The sequence below is a fragment of the Sinohyriopsis cumingii genome, chromosome 5 (genome assembly GCF_028554795.1).
Source record: "Sinohyriopsis cumingii isolate HCF-2022 chromosome 5, ASM2855479v2, whole genome shotgun sequence".
NCBI lineage: Eukaryota > Metazoa > Mollusca > Bivalvia > Unionida > Unionidae > Sinohyriopsis > Sinohyriopsis cumingii.
Window position 1 is genome coordinate 21,085,503 of NC_142965.1, and position 20,614 is coordinate 21,106,116.

At 41.4% G+C, this 20,614-nt stretch overlaps 1 protein-coding gene across 3 annotated transcripts in view; it reads left to right on the forward strand.

Moving 5' to 3' along the window:
• The first annotated feature begins 9,530 nt into the window (after window positions 1-9,530).
• Window positions 9,531-20,614, forward strand: part of LOC149798757 (uncharacterized) — a 69,980-nt gene continuing 58,896 nt past the window's right edge. Inside the window, exon 1 of one of the 3 annotated variants that reach the window (XM_089957633.1) lies at window positions 9,531-9,672. In XM_089957633.1, the coding sequence (XP_089813759.1) occupies window positions 9,642-9,672 (31 nt within the window). In that variant the 5' untranslated portion in view covers window positions 9,531-9,641. The remainder of the gene's footprint in view (window positions 9,673-20,614) is intronic. The other 2 variants (XM_089957631.1, XM_089957632.1) reach the window with 2 other exon arrangements.

The window sequence follows — 20,614 nt, forward strand, 5'->3', positions numbered from 1 at the left end:
ATTACTTATGTTAAGAAATTAGGGAGCGTCCATTTTACGAAACTAATCCATGCTATTATAAAGTCTTGTTCTACAGCTTGACGCCTGAACAAAGAAACGTGATAATCATTCGGTCGGAAAAATATATTCCAACATTGATTATCCATAATATAAAACAATAATCACTAAACTCTAGGAACGTTTTGAACAGAGACGCAAATACAAGTAGCTCATACCCTAGGTTACAAATGTTAATTGGACACATTAGATTAGGAGGAACATGGAAACCCTAACATCACCTGACAGGAGATTCCACTGCTGCAGTCTGGAGCCCAATAGCTCTGCCTTACTCTTGAGTATTTCCTGATCCCTGACAAAATTATTCAGTTCACCTTGTGCAATGAGGTAAGGCTCAGAGGAGGAGAATGTGAGACAAAATGAGTCATGTGATATTGATGGTTCACGACTAGTAGTTTCATCCTCTTCCTCTTCCTCGTCTGACTCAAGTGAGAATGATTCTGGTGCATCAGGAACCGGCTGTCCTTTCCCTGGGGTTCTGGACGTACAGTAGCATCAGCGAAGAGTGGGTGACCTATTAAAAATTGCAGAAGGTGTTGGCAAGCATTTGCTATGATCCAGTCCATCCTGCAGGTTAAGGAGGAGTTCAGAAATTGTATGATGCTGCCAAAACCCATCTGAAAAGTTTCCGTTTACCTCAAGTGCAACGATGCTTACAAGAACAAGCCACGTAAACTCTACACAAACCAATTCGACTAAAAATTTCCAGAAGTCGCACCCGTGTGGAGGGCATCGATCATCAATGTCAAGCCGATTTAGCCGACTTCTCTCATTTGGCCACCTACAATAGTGGCTACAAATATTTCTTTTATGTCACACTGGACAACAAATTTTTACAAAAGTCATGTTACTGAAATAAAATTAGTCAATTCTTATCAATTTTTATGTGCTGAACACGAATATGACAGTCAAATTGCAAAATTGGCTCTAGTTTTTTTGTAATCTGCAAGAAATTAATGTTTACATAACGAAATGCATTCCAATAGTAAAAGGTCAACTGTAATAGCCTACCTATAAAAAATCAAGTCATTGACTACATCTTAGATTTCTTCGCCTGTCTCTTGTACAGCTGTTCGGGAGCATCTCTGAGGAGTGTCCAGCAGTAGTCAGCCAGCATTGTAGTGGACCATTTTCCCTGGTATCTTTGTTCCATTGTTGCGATATCTTGATGAAAACGTTCGCCGTGTTCATCACTAACAATAGCACAGTTGCTAGGAAAGAAATCCAAATGGGAATGAAGGAAGTGAATCTTTAGAGACATATTGCAGCCAAGTTTCTTATACTTCATCAACATGTCTTCTACTAGTTCCTTATAGTTTTCTGCCCTAACATTTCCGAGGAAGTTTGTAGAAACTAGGCGAAAAGCATTCCATGCTTGTTTCGCGTCACCTTCCAGCAAGTTGTTGAACCGGTCATCTTCGAAAAGCTCTCGAATCTGAGGACCCACAAAAACTCCCTCTTTAATCTTTGCTTCGCTGAGTCGAGGGAATTTTTCATGCAGGTATCGGAATGCTGGCAAAGTCCGGTCAATGGCTTTCACGAAGTTCTTCATCAAACCTAGTTTGATGTGAAGGGGTGGTAGCAAGATTTTCTGAGCCTCAACCAGAGCTGGGTGTTGGATATTCTTCTCTCCAATGGCTACATTCTGCCTGTGAGTCCATTCCTTCCTCATGTAGTGCATTTCCCTTGCTCGGCTATCCCACTCGCATAAGAAACACATGTATTTTGTATATCCTTGCTGCAGTCCCATTAAAAGGGCAACTACCTTCAAATCACCACAGAGGTGCCAGCTGTACTTGTTATACTCAATGGAATTCAGTAGCTGCCTTAAGTTATCGTATGTCTCTTTCATGTGGACAGCATACGCTACTGGAATAGATGGAAGAATGTTTCCATTGTGCAAAAGCACAGCCTTGAGACTCAGTTTCGAAGAGTCCACAAATAGTCTCCATTCTTGTGGGTCATGAGTGATTTTTAAAGCATTCATGAGGCCCTCAATATCGGAACAGAATATCAGATTACTTTCCTTTCTGAAGAAAGGCTCCAATTGCTGGTGGCGCTTTCGATATGCAGTAATTGTGACATCTTCTTCTAGAAGATTCCATTGTTGGAGTCTTGATCCTAGCAATTCTGCCTTGTTCTTTGATAAGTCCAAATCACGAATCAGGTCATTTAGTTCTTCCTGTGTTATTCTGTGTGGGGTTGATGATGCACCACAGTGAAAATCTGGATCACTGCATGCTGATGGACCAGTAGAAGAACAGGTCGACTCACCTTTGTCTTCGTCAGATGAATCAAGAGAATATTCTGCTGGAGGTTCTGGAATAGGAAGTCCCTCACCATGTGGAACTGGTCTCAATGCAGACGGAATGTTTGGGTAGACTATTCTCCACTTCTTTCGCTTCGTTATTCCGCCGGAAAGAGGAGGAACCAAGCAGAAGTAACAGTCATTTAGGTGGTTGCTTGGCTCTCTCCACACCATTGGGACTGCAAACGGCATTGATGACCTTTTGCAATTCAACCACTGTGAAAGCTGTGTTGTACATGTAGCACAGCATATATGCGGAGCCCAAGGCTTGTCTTGGTCACCAACCTTGCATCCGAAGTAAAGATGATATGCCTTCTTCACTTGAGAATTGATACTTTTCTTCTGGTTGGCAAATGTCACTTCCCCACAAATATAGCAAAAATTGTCCGCGGTATTAACACACTTTCGAGGCATTACTGTTCTTTATTGTACGTAAATGGATAAAATAATAAGTTTTATGTAACAGTAGCTTGAACTGTCTCGCACAACGTCTAAAATATTTTAAATGCTGAACCTATCTGATTGGGTTTTATATAGTACACTGCTTACGTCAGCTTCAGCAGCCGCCTGGCATTAGTATAATAGGCCTACACATGTATAGTACACTGCTGACGTCAACTTACTTCAGCAGCCGCATGGCATTAGTATTGCGTTGCATCAGAAAATGATGCAATCAACTGTGGATGATGTGAGCATGATGGTATTATGCAATGTTACATCATTATTCCGGATGTTGCTGCAGTCCTACTGGAGAAATTTACACAGTGAAACATAGAAAATGAGGTATATGAATATCTTCAAAACGAGAGCCAATACAAATTTTTCACGGTTATATTCGTGTTCGGCACACCAAAATACTACAGATTAGGGCCTTTTCAAGTCAGTAATGATTTCACTGTTGACCAGTGTCATCGACATCCTTTACAAATTTGCCAGGATTGTACCATTGACTTCCGAATCGAGCAGTGAATTAGTGCGAGCCCTCAAACAAAGTGATTGTGACCCTCTTCGATGGGAAACCAACAAAGGCACCGAATTTCTTAACCACGCTTTCTAAAAAGAATTAAAAGTACGAGCCATTCATTTTTCACTTCCGAGAATCCCAACAACAAAGCCAGCATTGTGGAACGTTTTCAACGCTTCGCAAATCATCAACTAGAAAATGAAGTGACCATCATGCCTTTCAACACAGCCTCAACCGCTACCACCACAGTAACCACTCCTTCACATATTAATTTCTGCAAGATCTGCAAACGCAACTCTTGCGGGTGTGGTGTGTGGAGCTTGTGCCTAAAATGCAAATCGTCTTTTTCTGCCAAATCTTTGTGGTATATTGTGTCATCGTTGCGGCCATTGCCATTTTGAGTTTAGAGGAAGGAGACTAATAAATGTGGACCATTTTACTGAGCAGTTGCATTGGTTACCATCTACCCAATCCTTCAGTGAAACACTCCTCAAACGGGAACAACGAGAGTCTTGAATCCAAATTCAGTCACCACTCCAACAATAACCACAACAACAATCATCTTTTAGACAGTCCTCTGGCTTCGAGTGACCCCTCGGAGAGCAGGTGAACACGGCCAAATTACCTCAGGCCATCCAATTAGAACACGAAGCCCATTGGGAAGTGGCTATGGCGGAAATGATTTACCCTACACAAATCAAAATCATCAGGTATAAATCCTGAACGTCCAATTGCAAGAAGAAATAAATAAAATCGGGTTTTCAGGTGACACAACGTCAGCAAACAATTCATCATGCAGCATCTACACGTTGAAAATTCCGTCAGGCTATTATTTTAGCGGCGAAAATTGGGTGGACAAAATTGCTGACAGGTTCAAGGCAGCGTTTGGAAAAGCTCTGAACAGAGTAAAAAAGTGTTAAGATTGAGTACCATCAAGTGGCTTGTCGCCTGCTGACGAAATTTCAGGATACCAAAGCGTTGTCCATCAGGTTTAATGGTAGTTTGTTTGCAATTTTCGGTGGACATCCACAGATGGTATCTCACAATTTGATCCCAAAAATCAACAGTAATATTGACCTTTATAGGAATTTTGGATCCCCTGTAGAAATGAACCAAGGACCTAATTTTATCTTTGTGTATTCCGATGTGAACGTAGTGGGACACACGTCCGTACCCGTTATTACGTGTCATTCTCTAAGTGGATTCTACCACAACCAATGACCAGGAAGGTGGAAACACCTTTCGCGTTCACCGTGAATTTGTACATCCTCATTATTTACCCGTCAGTAAGTCGTATTTTGACACTGTCGACATTGCTATAAAAGGAGATCTGGGACAAAAGGGAAAGTTACGGTGAAACTCTATTTTCGAAAACGATTCTTTAAGTCATGTAACTAGTGTACCGAGGCGTCGCTCGAGAGCAAGGATATGGCTTAGGAGATATGCTGCAATTGGCCTTTTGTTCGGTTCACCGGATTTGAAACCGATTGTGACACGAGGATTACACGCTTTGAAAGATACAGCATTGACGCACGGCAAAGAATTTGTCCGAAATGTCATCATGAACAATCAAAATCCCAAAGAAGCTTTCTTGAGAGCAGGCAAAAATGTCTTGCAAAAACAATTTGGGCCGACGAGAAACTCCTAGAAATGCCATGGACACTGCCGAGTCAGGTATTCCTGCTTCCCTGACGCCACAGCAAGGACAAGGCAGAAAGAGACGACGAAGAAATCAAAGGACAGCCCGAAGATTCCATCGATCTGAATAGCAGTTACTTGTAATTGAAAGTGAAAGTGATCGACATATCGACGGACGGTCCCGATATAAAGGACGAAGATAAAGTATCCCCATCAACAATTTCATGCATTCCTTGTTCAGTGGAGTGGATTTGTACTTGAATAACAAACTTGTCATTAACAGCATGGACACATACCCTTACTGAACGTACCTGGAAAATCTCTTGACGTACGGAAAAGAAGCCAAGAACACCCATCTGGATGATTGTATGGTATGGAAAACTGGCACAGCAGGCAAATTCAACGATACCGATTTGATTACAGATGAAAAACCAAACCACAATGTGGGATTCAACAGACGACGAAACAAAATCAAAGGACATAACAAAAATGTAGAACTGATGGATCGTTGGCATTTAGACAAGTGGTTGCAAGAGAAGTATTTGGTGAAGGCAGTGGATGTCAGCCTGAGACTGAATCGTAGCAGAGTCACTTTCCATTTGGTAGCTGAGTCTGCCTATTACAAAACGTTCATTCAAGAAGCCAGACTCTACGAGCAACGTGTGGAAGTGTCACGTGGGAAACGACACCAGTCGCAGAACGACCGCCAAGTATCTGATACGACGCGTGGAAGTGAAAACCTTTACCATTCCACCTATAGATCAATCGATAAACGTTTGATCATTGTGTACCAGATCATTCGAACCTGACGTTAGTGACGAGAAGAAAAATTACTTGAGACCGTACTTGCCCATGTACGAAGCCTTGGGACAATTAGTAACCAACACCAGTCACGGCATTACGTAGGAGGATTATGCAGAAGGTTCCATTTTGTGGGTGTTTGATTTCACTCCAGACCAAGGCAGCGACGAGGGACATTTCTACCCTATAAAATCCGGCCAAGTTTGTGTGGAACTTCAGTTTGCAAAGCCAATATCCGTAAACAACACGTTGAACGTCATCTTGAATGCCGAATTCGACAATACGATAAATCTACAGTTTGAGAAACGTCATTCTAGATTATTAGAAATTATGGAAGACTCTGTGGAGTAGCTATGAAAATGGAATGGGAGGACATCGTGGAAGAAGAACCCCAAGACAGAGACGAAGAGTACGTGGTGATGAGGTCCAGATGGTCAGAACAAGAGCACCATTTAGTCTTCTGATTTGTCAAACACTTGGCAGAAAAAAATTACGGACTTGATCAAGAAAGATTGTTATTGATGTCAACACGATCATCCCAGTCAAATTCAACACGATAACTGTCTGATGATGAGTCAAGAAGAAAAATTGGGCGAGTATCTGGAGGACGCTTGGGGTCTCATCTCGAAAGAAGCCGTGTTGCAGTGGTATAAAGACTTGCGTGATCATTCCTCACCTCCATTGATGGCTCAAGAGAGTCATCACTTCGAAGATCTCTTGTCCCAGAAGGCGGAGACAAGGCGATGAAAAAGTTACTTGTCAGAGATTTTCAAGCAAAAAGTCAGGATTGAGTTGATGACTTATCATTACCTGTGATAGAAAAGAACAAAACAAAAAATGGATACCTGGGAACTTTATTAACTTTTGAACAACAGTTCGTACACTGCTTTTTGGAATCCTGTCGTGTGTGCTAAAGATGAACTGCCTCATCGCAAACCTCAAGACCGTCAAGCTTATCAACATGGACGACAGTCATCTTCTAGGAACCCACTGGGTAGACGTCTACTTCCCTAACATGGGTTGTGTGGAGCATTTTGATTTGTACTGATTACCACCTTTGGAAGACGACATCATCGACTTTATGAGGAGAAATGCCCAGAGGAATCGATTCAATAATGTGAAATTACAAGGCACATATTCCATGGTGTGTGGACAACATGGTGTGTATTTTCTTCATCAACGCAGTCTTGGATATTCTTTAAAATATTTAGTGACTTATTGTGATCTTCAGTCTTCTAGAAACGATGAAAAAGTAGATCAGTGGTTTTGTGACCATTATAGCTATCTCTTGTCTTTAGCTAGAAAAGGTAGTGTACATCAATGGCCCAATGATTTTCATCAGCGGAAATCTTACTTCACTTCACAGCGTTGTCAACCATGCCAATAAAAATCATTTGTTTGATTAATTGTTTGTTTGTTTGTTTAAAAAAAAAGTTTTATGATTAATGGTTGGATGTTTGTTGTTTTAATAAAAAATGTTGTGTTTTGAAAAAATGTGTTTGTCGTTTGTTTTCATTTTTTATCGTTATACATGCTCTTTTACTTCTCTCTATCACTCACCCTAATATCAACTCTATAGTATTCCGACCCAACAAAAAAATGTAGGGATGTTTTTTATCACGTCTGCGCTTGAACCATATAAAGCGAGGCAGTCTCCAGTCTGACCATCCATTGTTGACTCGTTCACCTATGAAAATGCCTTCTAAGTAGGTTAAACTAAACGAAGCCTACGTGCATTTGCATCGTGTCAGGCAAAGCCTGATAATCAAACCTGAAGAGATAAGGTCAGGATGCTGAAAGTTACCGAAGACCTGATAGAAGAGGTCTTCAGAGAGGAAATCAAGAAGGATAAAGAATAATGGACAGAGACGTCCAGACTTCAGAAGCAGAGAGAGCAGCAGTAACAACATCATTAACCAGACAGAGATTTTTCGACTGCCGTGTGGACACGAAAGAGTTCTCATTCTCTTTCCGAAGAAGCAGACCCTATCCTGTGGGAAAGCCTGCCGCCAGACGGGGACGCAATCTTAGACGATAAAAGATTGCCATAATCTCCAGTCACAAAAACAGCCCTTCTCATGGTTACCCAGATCTCTAGAAAAGAGACTATTCAATTTGCTAATTGGTATGAGTGTGGAGTAGTGTGACTATAAACACTCACTCCTTTGCTGATATGTGTGTGTGTGTTTTTATGCGTTCGCGTACGTTTGTGTGGATGGTAGATACTGAGGTTTGTGATAGTAAATATTGAGGTATTTTTGATAGTAGATATTTTTATTTTTTTACCTTTCCCTTCTGTGTGGAGTGTGTGTTTGTATGCATGCGCGTACGTTTGTGTGAATAGCAGATATTTGCTTTTTTTTAATAGTAAATATTGGGGTATATTTGATAGTAGATATTAGGATTTTACCCTTCCCTTCTGTGTGGATAGTAGAGTGTGTGTTTGTATGCGCGCGCGTACGTTTGTGTGGATAGTAGATATTGGGGTTTCTTGATAGTAAATATTGGGGTACTTTTGATAGTAGATATTGTTTTTTTTACCCTTCCCTTTTTTGTGGATAGAACAGTGTGTGTTTGTATGCGTGCCCGTACGTTTGTGTGCATATTATATTTGGGGTTTGTATGAAGATAGTAGAAACCCAAAGGCCCATTTTTAAGGACCACTCCACTGCCTCGAAAAGATTTGCTTTCTTGCCTAAATTTTTTTAACTCGGTTGTATAGTTGTTTGTGTGATATATTAATGTTCATCAATCTATGTATATGTGTTATATATGTCCATGACTATAGTGTATTTGCCTCTACCTAGGGTAGGGCGTATTCAGGTCAGCCACTTGCAACACTGTTGCCAGTGTTGCGCCAAAGAGGTCAGCTACTTGCAACGTTGATGCCAGTGTCCACTAACGTAACTTCAATTCCTACTGAGTCGAAACAGGCCCATGTTCAATTCCAGTTTGAGGCTATAGTGCCAGGTCCATTTTCTAACGTGGAAGACTAGAAGTCTACATGAGGCCTAAGTGTCCCACTACACTACTGACTATAAACTCTTATAAGACTATAAATCTTTTTGAATCCATAAAACCGTATGAGACTATAAACCATTTTGACTTTATAAGCACTTATCAGACTATGAACCCTTTTAACTTCATAAATCCGTATGAGGCTATAAACCGTTTTAGCTCTATGAACCCTTATGAGACTATAAACCCTTTTGACTCCATAAACCCTATGAGAATATAAACCCTTTTGACTCTATAAGCCCTTAGCAGACTATGAACCCTTTTGATTCTATAAACCCGTATGAGACTATAAACCCTTTTTACTTTATAAACCCTATGAGACTCTAAATCCTTTTGACTCTATAAACCCGTATGCGACTATAAACCCTTTTGACTCTATAAACCCTTATGCGATTATAAACTCTTTTGAGGCTATAAACATTTAACAGAATATTTCATATCTACCTACAGCAGGTCACTTCGAACACTCTGTTTTGAAGTTCCCACCCGACTGAGGTCAGCCACTTGTAACACTGCTCCCATTTGACCCTATTGTCCATTACCGAGACATCGCCCATGTTAATTTCTCGTTTGAGGCTATAAACGTTTTGCGATCTTAGCAACCGGTTTCTAATTGGGTCTAGTGTGTCGTCCATTACTACTGCTTTGAAATACCAATAAAACTACTAATATATCTTACAATACCCAAATATGAAACGGTTGGCTAGTCAAGGTAACGGATATGTGCCCAACAAGGAAGTTTAGTTTCCATCTGCATAAAACTCAAAGAAAAGCCGTTGTTATGTTTCAAGGTGATCGACTTTTTAGGAAAAATCTGATCCGACTTCACTTTTATTATTTCCACGATGCCTTTTGATGAAACCTGCATGTAAAGGAAAAGTGAAAGGTTTGTGCTTTTTTTCTTTTCACCATACACAGACTATTTGTTATACTTCTTCATTTTACTAATGAGTGGCAGTCATTCATTTCACGATTCCAGACGAATGGATCAATTACAATCGCACACAGAAGCGACAATTTGCAACCGTTAAAGGCTGAGAACAGAATGAGTGCAGATAAATATACATGTTTTTACGTTCAGCTTGTTTGGCAGCATATCATGTTATGTCAGTTATGAGAGGCGGTTCATGTCATAAGTGGCAAAATATTCACGTCCTTGCATTCAACTTAAATAACATTATATGCTGTTATGTAATCTATGAGAGGCGGTTCATGCCTTAAATGGCAAAATAACGCGTTTCTTTTCAAAAAGAAGCGCTTTGGAAAAAATCTTCTTATACGTTACAAAGTAACACAGTAGCAATTTTTGCTCTAGCCCAAATTAACTTGTCAGAAGGATAATGAATTACTTTCTACCCCATTAGTAAGGTTTGTGGAAAAAGGAATGTCCAAAAGGTTATACCATACAGCATCAATTAGAAAATATTTAATATAATTAAGTATTTAATATACATTATTTATTTAATTAAAAAAAGTATTTAATATACATTATTTATCACATTATAAAAAAATGTGAGTAAACAGAGGATCTCAAAGGGGTTATGATTTAATTTTGAATGTATGAAGCGAGTTGAGTAATGGCCAGAATTTATTGTAATGGAAATATTTTAGAGATAACGAACAAACAATTTCGTGTATTATGACTAAGACCTTTTATTTGTTGCGAGTAAAATTAGTTCCAGACGCAGTTCGATAATAAATAATATTTAAATGTAGGTTTGATTTTTTTACAAATTGTAAATTAAAGAGCAACTGTCGTTCGGAAGAAATAAAACATTTAACACAGACAAAATCATTTTTCAGCACAGAATGTCGAATGGAAATTCCGTGTGATTTTACAGTGTGAGTCCTGTTGGGGTAGACAATCAATATTCATACCTAGAGTGTATCCGTTTCATCACTAAGCATTTCAGTTTGTTGGGTTATTGATGTGAATGGATGTATGCATAAGTTCCAGATTTACTCTTTGTGTATTTGAGGCCTGATATGTGCATTATTTGATTTGAAAAAGTAGACAACAGTATAGGTAGCTACCTAACCACTCTTGTATATAGGGTGAATTCCATGTTACAGCTATACCAACAGCCCTCTCCACTTCTTCGCGATCAATCGACCGATTCCCTTAGTTATAGATGATCTTTTTGTTTGGGGTTTAACTCCATTGTCAGCACATGATAGGCTGCACTTTCCGTAATGAGCCCCTATGGAATAAATTGGTCATATTCATACAGACGTGATCGTTTATTCCCGATTTCCACTCAAATCGGAAAATGGCCGCAAAATGTTGATAGAAACAGTAAAAACATAAAGTTCAACAAGGCGGGTAATGAAAAATGTTCTCTCTCTCACTGTATATATATATATATATATATATATATATATATATATATATATATATATATATATATATATATATATATATATATAATATATATAAATAAGTAGTTAAGTGGGATACTATAGGGACAATGGGACTTAGCATTAAAAAGACCCCTGGGACACTTTAGGGACAATGGAAATTTAACATGGAGAAAAATCGTGGGTCACTTTAGGGACAATGGGAATTTAACATAGAGTTTGGGTCTGTCTAGGGACAAGGGAAATTAACATGGGAATAGAGTTTGGGTTTGTCTAGGGACAAGGGGAATTGAATATGGGATTTTTTTTTCAAAAGTTTTTTTTAAATTTAAATTTAAATTTAAATTTAGAAAAGGGGTAAGCAATGGAAAGGCTATCTCTTTTCGAGAAATATGGCTGGCCCTGAAAAGGGCCTTTGGGTTTATGTTAATATTAATATTAACATAGATGGCATCTGTCACATCTTCTTCTTCTTCTTCTTCTTAAACTCCTTCTAACTACCGGTCCATACACAAGTACCCTCTTGAGACATCCTTGTCTTTCTATGTAAACTCTCCTCATCCATTGACTAGTATCTGTCCTATCAACAACAGTCCACTTGGACCTAACATACATGAGCATGTCCGTCCTAAACATCATGGAAGACACAAGGGTGGATGACTCAATGAGCGGGTACAAACACAAACACACAAACACAAACACACAAACACAAATACACAAACACATACGCTAAGAAACAATAAACAAATCCATAATCTACTATCCACACAATCGTACGTGAGCGGGTACAAACACAAACACACAAACACAAACACACAAACACAAATACACAAACACATATGCTAAGAAACAATAAACAAATCCATAATCTACTATCCACACAATCGTACGTGAGCGGGTACAAACACAAACACACAAACACAAACACACAAACACAAATACACAAACACATACGCTAAGAAACAATAAACAAATCCATAATCTACTATCCACACAATCGTACGTGAGCGGGTACAAACACAAACACACAAACACAAACACAAAAACACATACGCTAAGAAACAATAAACAAATCCATAATCTACTATCCACACAATCGTACGTGAGCGGGTACAAACACAAACACACAAACACACACGCTAAGAAACAATAAACAAATCCATAATCTACTATCCACACAATTGTACGTGAGCGGGTACAAACACAAACACACAAACACAAACACACAAACACAAATACACAAACACATACGCTAAGGAACAATAAACAAATCCATAATCTACTATCCACACAATCTTACGTGAGCGGGTACAAACACAAACACACAAACACAAACACACAAACACATACGCTAAGAAACGATAAACAAATCCATAATCTACTATCCACACAATCGTACGTGAGCGGGTACAAACACAAACACACAAACACAAACACACAAACACATACCCTCACACTATCTTAAAAAAGAGTTAGTGTTTATATTCACACTACTCTACCTACACATTGGCAAATTGATGGTTATTTCTTTTCTAGAGTATTGGGTAGCCCTGAAAAGGGCTGTTGTTTTTGGAACTTCATGGACACCTGGTTAATGGTGGCACCTTCCAGGCCTGGCGCCACATACACATCTTATCCCCCAGTTACTTTTTACTTTTTTGGGGGAGAGAGCAGAGGCAGGATATGTCGCTTCAGAATCCCAATTTTCGCTCTCTGGGATTCTGAAATTTATTCTTCTTCTCTTCTTTTCCTTCTCCTCCTCCTCTTCTTTGTTTCTTCTCTCCTCCTCTTTGTATCTTCTTTCCTCTTCTTCTTCTTTATATCTTCTCTCCTCCTCTTCTTTTTTTCTTCTTTCCTCCTCCTCTCTTATCCTTCCCTCCTCCACAATGGCTTCCGCGGCCAGTTCATTCAACAGGCGCCTGGCATATTCCAGATGCACATGAAGTTCCAACAGTTTAGACAGTCTCGTGTTCATTTTTGGTGTTGATCAATCAACAAGGGTAGCTAGACTGCCCAGCGAGTTTCAATTTATAGTGAAAGCGCGGACGTGAAGGAAAACATCCCCCTAAAAAACATAAAATTGATGTTACCTACATCATGACCAAAAACAACAACGCGCGGACCTAAAAGAAACACTCACTCACTTTTTTATGCTACCCATCACTATTTTAAAATTTTTTATAAATCACTTCAATAGACTATCCACATACGCAAAGCAATCCAATCTAACTCCAAATATACACCTCAAACACCAAAAAAACATGATTTTAATCTACTATTCATACCAACTTACTTAAGCACTTAATAACACACAAACACATACCCTCACATTTTTTAAAAAAGAGTTAGTGTTTATTTTCACACTACTCTACCTACACACATTGGCAAATCGATCGTTATTTCTTTTCTAGAGTATTGGGGTAGCCCTGAAAAGGGCTGTTTTTTTTGTTTGCTATGGCATTCTTTTTTTAGTTTCTAAGAATGCGATGTCCTCTGAGGATAGACTTTCTGGCGATAGGTCTGCTTCTTCGGAAAGAAAAGAAGAACTCTTTGGTGTCGATACGGCAATCGACAAAGCCTCTGTCAGGTTCAGGTTGCTGCTGCTGCTGCTGTTGTTGCTGTCTCTGAAGTCTGTACTTCTCTGTCCATTCTTCTTTCTCCCTGTTCATTTCTTCTCTGAAGAGCTCTTCTATCAGGTCTTCAGTGATTTTTAACATTCTCACATTCTCTATTTCTTCTGGCTTCGGTATCAGACTGTGTCTGACCCTATGCAAATTCACGTAGGCTTCGTTGAGTTTAGCTAGTTTGGAGCACATCTTCTTAGGAGGATGAGTCGACAATGGATAGTTAGACTGGAAACAACCCGGTTCTTAAAGTCAAAGCGCGGACGTGAAGGAAAACATCCCCCCACACGGTTTTTGAGTCGCAACGTTTAGTGAGTGTCATGAGAGGGATAGTAAGAAATGAAAGAGCATCAATCCAACATTCTTATAGCTAAACAAAAGACAAAGGCATTTTTTTCAAAACACAACACTTTTTATTTAAAAATCACTTAACACTAAACAACAACTCTAACATTTTTTAACAACAATGCAACACTAAAAGTTTCTCCACTAAGTAAAGAGGGATAACAGCCTTCCATGGTTTCTAGTAATCTAGGATGACTTCTCTCAAACTGTTGATTTCTATGGTATTATCGAATTCTGCATACAGGATGACGTTCACCGTTTCATCAGGGTCTCGGTCTTTAAACTGAATTTCCACACGAATCTGGCCGGATTTTATAGGGTGGAAATGTCCCTCGTCGCTGCCTTGGTCCGGAGTGAAATCGAAAGCCCACAAAGCGTAGCCTCCTGCATAATCCTCGTACGTAATACCGTGACTGGTATTGGTTCCTAACTGTCCGGTGGCTTCGTACAGGGACAAGTACGATCTCAAGTAATTCTTCTTGGTAAAGTCAGGTTCGAAAGGTCGGGTACACAAGGTCTTGCCATCGCGACTGACTTCGATTTTGGACACGCCAAAGTGTTGAAAGTAGAAAGGATTTTTTTCGGCAGCTCCGTTGAAGGCTGTATTCTCGACGATACCAACGATCAAACGTTTGGGTAACTGTCCTTGGAACAGATGATCTTCGATCATGGATCGCTGTCCCTTGGGAATGGTGAAGGTTTTCACTTCCACGCGTCGTATGGGATACTTGGCGGTCGTTCTGCTCAACGTCTGACTGATGTCGTTTCCCACTTTAGGTAACACTTCCACACGGCGTACGTAGAGTCTGGCTTCTAGGATTTTGGTTTTGTAACCGTCACTATCAGCCATCAAATGGAAAGCGGCACTGCTACGATTCAGTCTCAGACAGATATCCACCCCGTTCAGCAAATACTTTTCTTGCAACCACATGTCCAAATGCAAACGATCCATCAGTTCTAAACTTGTGTCGGCTCCCGTGATTCTCTTTCTTCGTTCTACAAATCCATCATTGTTGTCTTTCTTTTCATCAGTTTCCAATATTTCAAACTTGGTAGGTTCGTCAGCTTCCCATACCACACAGGCATTGAGATGAGTGTTCTTGGCATCTATTCCGTACGTCAAGAGATTTTCCAGGTAGGCACGATAAGGGTAAATATCCATGCTGCTACTGACCAGTTTGTTATTCAAGTACAAGTCCACTCCACTGAACAAGGAATGCATGAAATTGTTGACGGTAGGTACTGCTTCATCGTCTATAGCACCTCCAGTCTTATCTAGAATTTTGACTTTCAGGTACAAGTAACTGCTATTTAGATCGATGTAATCTTCGGGCTGTCCTTTGATTTCAAACTCGATGGGAGCGGAATCGGTCAGTGAGGAGACGGGGTGAAATTCCACCCACTGGGATTCTTGCAACGTCATCATCGTGGGGGGCATGGCAAACAGATCAAGTTCCGTCTTGGAACAAGCGCAAGATTCTCGGTGCATCATTTTTTTTTTTTGGTCTCTTTTCTCAATAATCGAAAACGTCTAAGTCTCGAACGGTTCTTCTTTTCTTGGCCTTTCTCGCTTGAAGTCTGGTGAAAGGGTGTTTTCTTCGTCGTCTCTTTCTGCCTTGTCCTTGCTGAATGCCTGACTCGGTAGCGTGCAGGGTATTTATAGGTGTTTCTCGTTGGCCTAAAATGTCTTTGCCCATTTGCAACAAGACATTTTTGCCTGCCCTCATGAAGGCTTCTTTAGGGTTTTGTTTGTCGATGATGACATTTTGGAGAAATTCTTTGCCTTGCGTCAGTGCCGCATCTTTCAAGGCGTGCAATCTGCGTGTCACCATCGGTTTCAACACCGGGGCCACCGAACGAAAGGCCGATTTTAACATATCTCCTAAACCGTGTCCTCGCTGTCGAGCAACGCCTCGGTACACTGGATACATGACTTACGAATCGTGAGAAAACCGTTTTCGAAAATGGAGTTTCACCGTGACTTTTCCTTTGGTGAATGGAATATTTTGTCCCAAATCTCCTTTTATAGTAATGTTGACCGTGTCCAAATACGACTTACTGACAGGCAAATAGTGAGGATGTACAAATTCGCGGTGGACGTGGTAAGTGTTTCCACCTTCCTCGTCAGTGTTCGTGGCAGAATCCACTTTGAAAGGAATGACACGCAGTAACGGTACGGAGGTGTGTCCCACCACGTTATACTCCACCACATCGGAGTACACAAACATCAAATTCAGTCCTTGGTTCAGTTCTACCGGGGCACGAAATAACTTGCTAAAAGACTCGTTGTCGTAAACGATGGGTAATTCGCTTTTCTTCATCATGCTCATTCTCAGGTTCATGTCTCCGCCCAACATGTCATACAATTCAGGACAAAATAAAATGGACAGGATTTTACTCCGTTCAAATTTCATCTAGAAGCGACGAGCTGTTTTGTGGTACTCCATGGTGACACTTTTGTTAACATGCTCCAAAGCTTTCAGAAACACGGCATTAAACCTGGAGGCTATGGTACTGACCAAATGTTGACCACTAAAATAATAGCCTGAGGAAATGAACAAGTGATAGGTGGTGTACGGGTTTTCTTGTCATATTTGACATTGCTATCCATCCACTGTTGCAATTGTTCGTCATGAACTTCCACATCAAAACAATTTTGATTGGGAAGGACATTGAGGACTTGGGTCGGGTGAATCATTTCTACTAAAGCCACCTCCCAATGGGCTTCGTGATCTAAGGGGATGGCTTGAGGTAATTTGGCCGTGTAACAGCACAACGTGTTCTTGGGAAACACCTCCATGGAACTGTCACTGGGTAAGGTTAAGTAAAATTGGTTTTGGTGACTCATAATTCCAGAGTTCTGTGGCTGTCCGAGGGGTTAGTGGACGTCAGAGGCATGTCTCCTTCTAAAATGGGGTTCTGGTTGTGATTGAAGTGGTGACTGGCACTGGCACTGGACACAAGGTTCCCGGGGTTCCCGTTCGAGGTGAATTTCAGGGAGGGATTAGGAAGCAGGTAACCGATGCAACTGCTCAATAAAATGGTCCACAATTGTTTGTCTCCTTGTTGCAAACTCAAATTGGCGATGGCTGCCCCGATGACACAATACACCACGAAGATTTGGCAGAAAAAGACGATTTGCGTTTTAGGCACACGTTCTCCACACCACACCCACAAGGGTTGTTTTTGTAAATCTTGCACAGAAGAACTAGGTGAAGGAGGAGTGGTCGACGTAGCTGCGTCTGCTGTGTGAAAGGGCATGATGGTCACTTCTTTTTATAGTCGATGACTTGCGAAGCGTCGATCCAAGAATCGAAACTGGGGGGATATCCTTTCCAACGTACTTTCACTTCTTTGACACGTCGTTTGCCCACTTTACGGGTTCTGCGTTCGAGAATGCTTTCGATGTCGTACACGTCGTCTTCTTTTTTGGTGACACGTTGTAACTCGGGCAAATAAAACGTTCCTTTGAGCACTTCTCCGTTCATGTCTTCCAATTTATAGACGGCAGGATGACGGCCATGCACTCGTCCAGTGACGCGAAACAATTCGGTCGTCCAGTTAGGTAAGTAACCTTTGTCGAAAGTGCGTTTGGTTTTGCCAATGCGCACCCAATCTCCTACGGCCAACATTCCACTTTTCTCGGGGACAGCCCTCGTCGGGGACGTACCAAACAGGCGCTCAAACACCAACACTTCGTTGTCGGGAGTCACGTCTTGCGGGGCACATCCGATGCTTCGATGGTAAGATTGGTTGTACGCTTGCACCAGGTGCGGTAAGATGTCGATGTACTTCAGAGTGTGGTGATGCGTAAAATATTTCCACATGCGTTCTTTCAAAGTGCGTTGAAAACGTTCCACGATGCTGGCTTTGGTTTCGGGATTCTCGGTGGTAAAAAAATGAATGTCACGTTTCTTTAATGCTTTTTGGAAAGCTTGGTTCAGAAATTCGGTGCCTTTGTCCGTTTGCCATCGAAGAGGGTGACGACCGCTTTGTTTCAACACCCGTTGCAGGGCTCGCACTAACTCGCTGCTCGATTTGGAAGTCAAGGGTACGACCCAGGCAAATTTGGAAAAGACGTCGATGACACAAAACAAATATTTGTAGCCACGATTGTAGCTGACCAAATGAGAGACACCGGCTAAATCGGCTTGCCATTGATGATCGATGCCTTCCACTCGGGTGCGACTTCTGGCAAACTTGCGTCGAATGGGTTTGTATAAAGTGTAGGTAGCTTGTTCTTGTAACCATCGTTGCACTTGAGGTAAACGGAGACTTTTCAGTCGCGTTTTGGCAGCACGATACAATTTTTGAACTCCTGCGTAACCTGCAGGATGGGAGGGATCGTAGTAAATGCTGGCTAAGACTTTTTCCATTTTTTGTGTTGGTTGGTGTGTTAATAAGACACCCACTCTTGGAGGATGCTACTCTTTTTCTCTTGGGGTATTTTCTTGGATTGCAATGCTTTGCGTGTGCGGCCAGCAATAGGTGTCGAAGAGGAGAAGGATGTCTGAGCGGTGGATATCGGTTCTTGTTTCACTTCTGTCTTCACTTCTGTCTTCACTTTCTTTTTCTCTTGTGATGAAGAAGGGGTGACCATCATCTTTTTAATCCATCCAATTCTGGAGGTAGGTGGTGTTGTTAACTTGCGTACTTTTTCTTGTGGAGTTTGAAACCCTTCCTCTTCTTCTCCTTTTTCTGTCTTGGTCACGGGTGCTGGTGGTACTGGTACTAGTGATGGTGCTGGACTTTTCATCAAGGTCTTAAAATCTTTCAGAGTGGGTAGAGCTGTTTCGTCTAAAGCTTTCTGGTGAAAGAGTTGCAGTCGTTGCAAGAGTTGACCGTACTTTTGCGATTTTTCTGTTTCGGACAAATCTTGGCGATCCATTAAGGACTGCAATTCGTGTTGTAACTGGGACATCTCGCTCAAATGGGGATTGGGAGGTAAATGCGGGGTGTGTTGTTCTTGCCACCGATGGTATTCCATCCATCGTTTGTAAGGCACTAAAGCTAGTTTTCGTCCTTCCATGGGGTTGTCAGGGATCGATTCTGAGATCTTGGAACTTCCGAGGCCTTTTTATCTTGCTCCCACCAGTCCTCCCAACATGGTTCCCAAGACTCCTTTCAGTATGGGGCCTAACAAGAGAGGTAAAATACCTCCACCTTGCACTAACATCTTCTTTTTTGACGAATGGGAATTTTCTTTTGAACCATTTGGCGAAGAACGTGACGATGTTTGCCTAAGCATTGTTTCTGGTGTTTGAACAAAGGGATCGTACCTTTCAAAACGTTCAAACAACATTCGCACACGGTATCGATGACCTCTTTGGAGGCTGTTTGAATGAGTTTTTTTCGTAGGGGTGGAGAAGCTTTGGACAGGACAGATAACATGTCCCCATGTTTGGCTAAACGTGGTGGCAGTCCTTTCCTTTTCTTTCCTTGGGGTTTTCTGGAGGGTGACATCTTTGAGTCTTCAGGAGCACCAAAAAAACACTGATACCCGACTTGGTCACAGGCCTTTTTTATACTGGAACGCGTCGCCACTGATTGTCTTTACGTCGTATCAGTTTGAGGACAGGCATGACACGTCGTGCAGGGGTACGTAACGGACTAAATCGAGCCAGTTCTTGCTTGGACAAATCCAGTAAACTTTGTAACATGCCCGATCTTTCTTGAACTTTGATTTTGGGAGAAGGTACTTTGTGAGCAGCAGCCACTGCCACTAAATTGGAAGGTCCTGCCACTGCGGAAGTTCTTTTGGGGGTCATCAACGGAGAAGTTCTTGGTGTGATCAACGTCTCCAAGTACTCTTCAGTTCTGGGTGTCATTAACGGAGAAGTGGACAAACGTGAAGCTGCCGGAGACGCAGTCACCGCCGTGGCAGGTCGTGGTTTGCGAGTGTAAGGTTGCGTCCTGGCCGAAGTGCCTCTCTTGCGACTAGTTTTCTGTGGACTTTTCTTTTTCTGGGGGCTTCTTTTCTTTTTCCGGGGTGGTGGTGGTGTCTGGTCAGAGGAGGGTCCTGCCACTGGAGAAGTTCTCCTTGGGGACCTGGTCTTTTTCTTCTTGGGGCTTCGTTGGACTTTTGTCTTGGGGATAACTTTGGGGGCATTAGGATCCCATCTTAAGAGTGAGCGAATGATGACCCCTCCTAGAGTACCGCTCCCTCCAGGTTTCAAAATGATTTGTTTTTTGGTTTGAGTGTCGATGCGGGGATCGGCCAGTTGGACCAAAGAGACTTTGTTTCGATCGAAAAAGCGTTTGGTTTGATGAGGAATCTGAATGATTCCTTGGAGTAATTGACGTGCCGTCACCGTGAACCATCGTAAGACTTCTTTGAGACTAGCTTCTAAGACACGAGCTCGTGTTTGTGGATCTTTTTCTCGACTGATTCCATACAAGGCACTAATCAATTTGACGGGAAGATGCGACTGAAGGGACGTCATGTTCGCACTGAGAGTGAGACAGACGAAAAAGGGTCTGAGGTTTTTATAGATTTTTTTA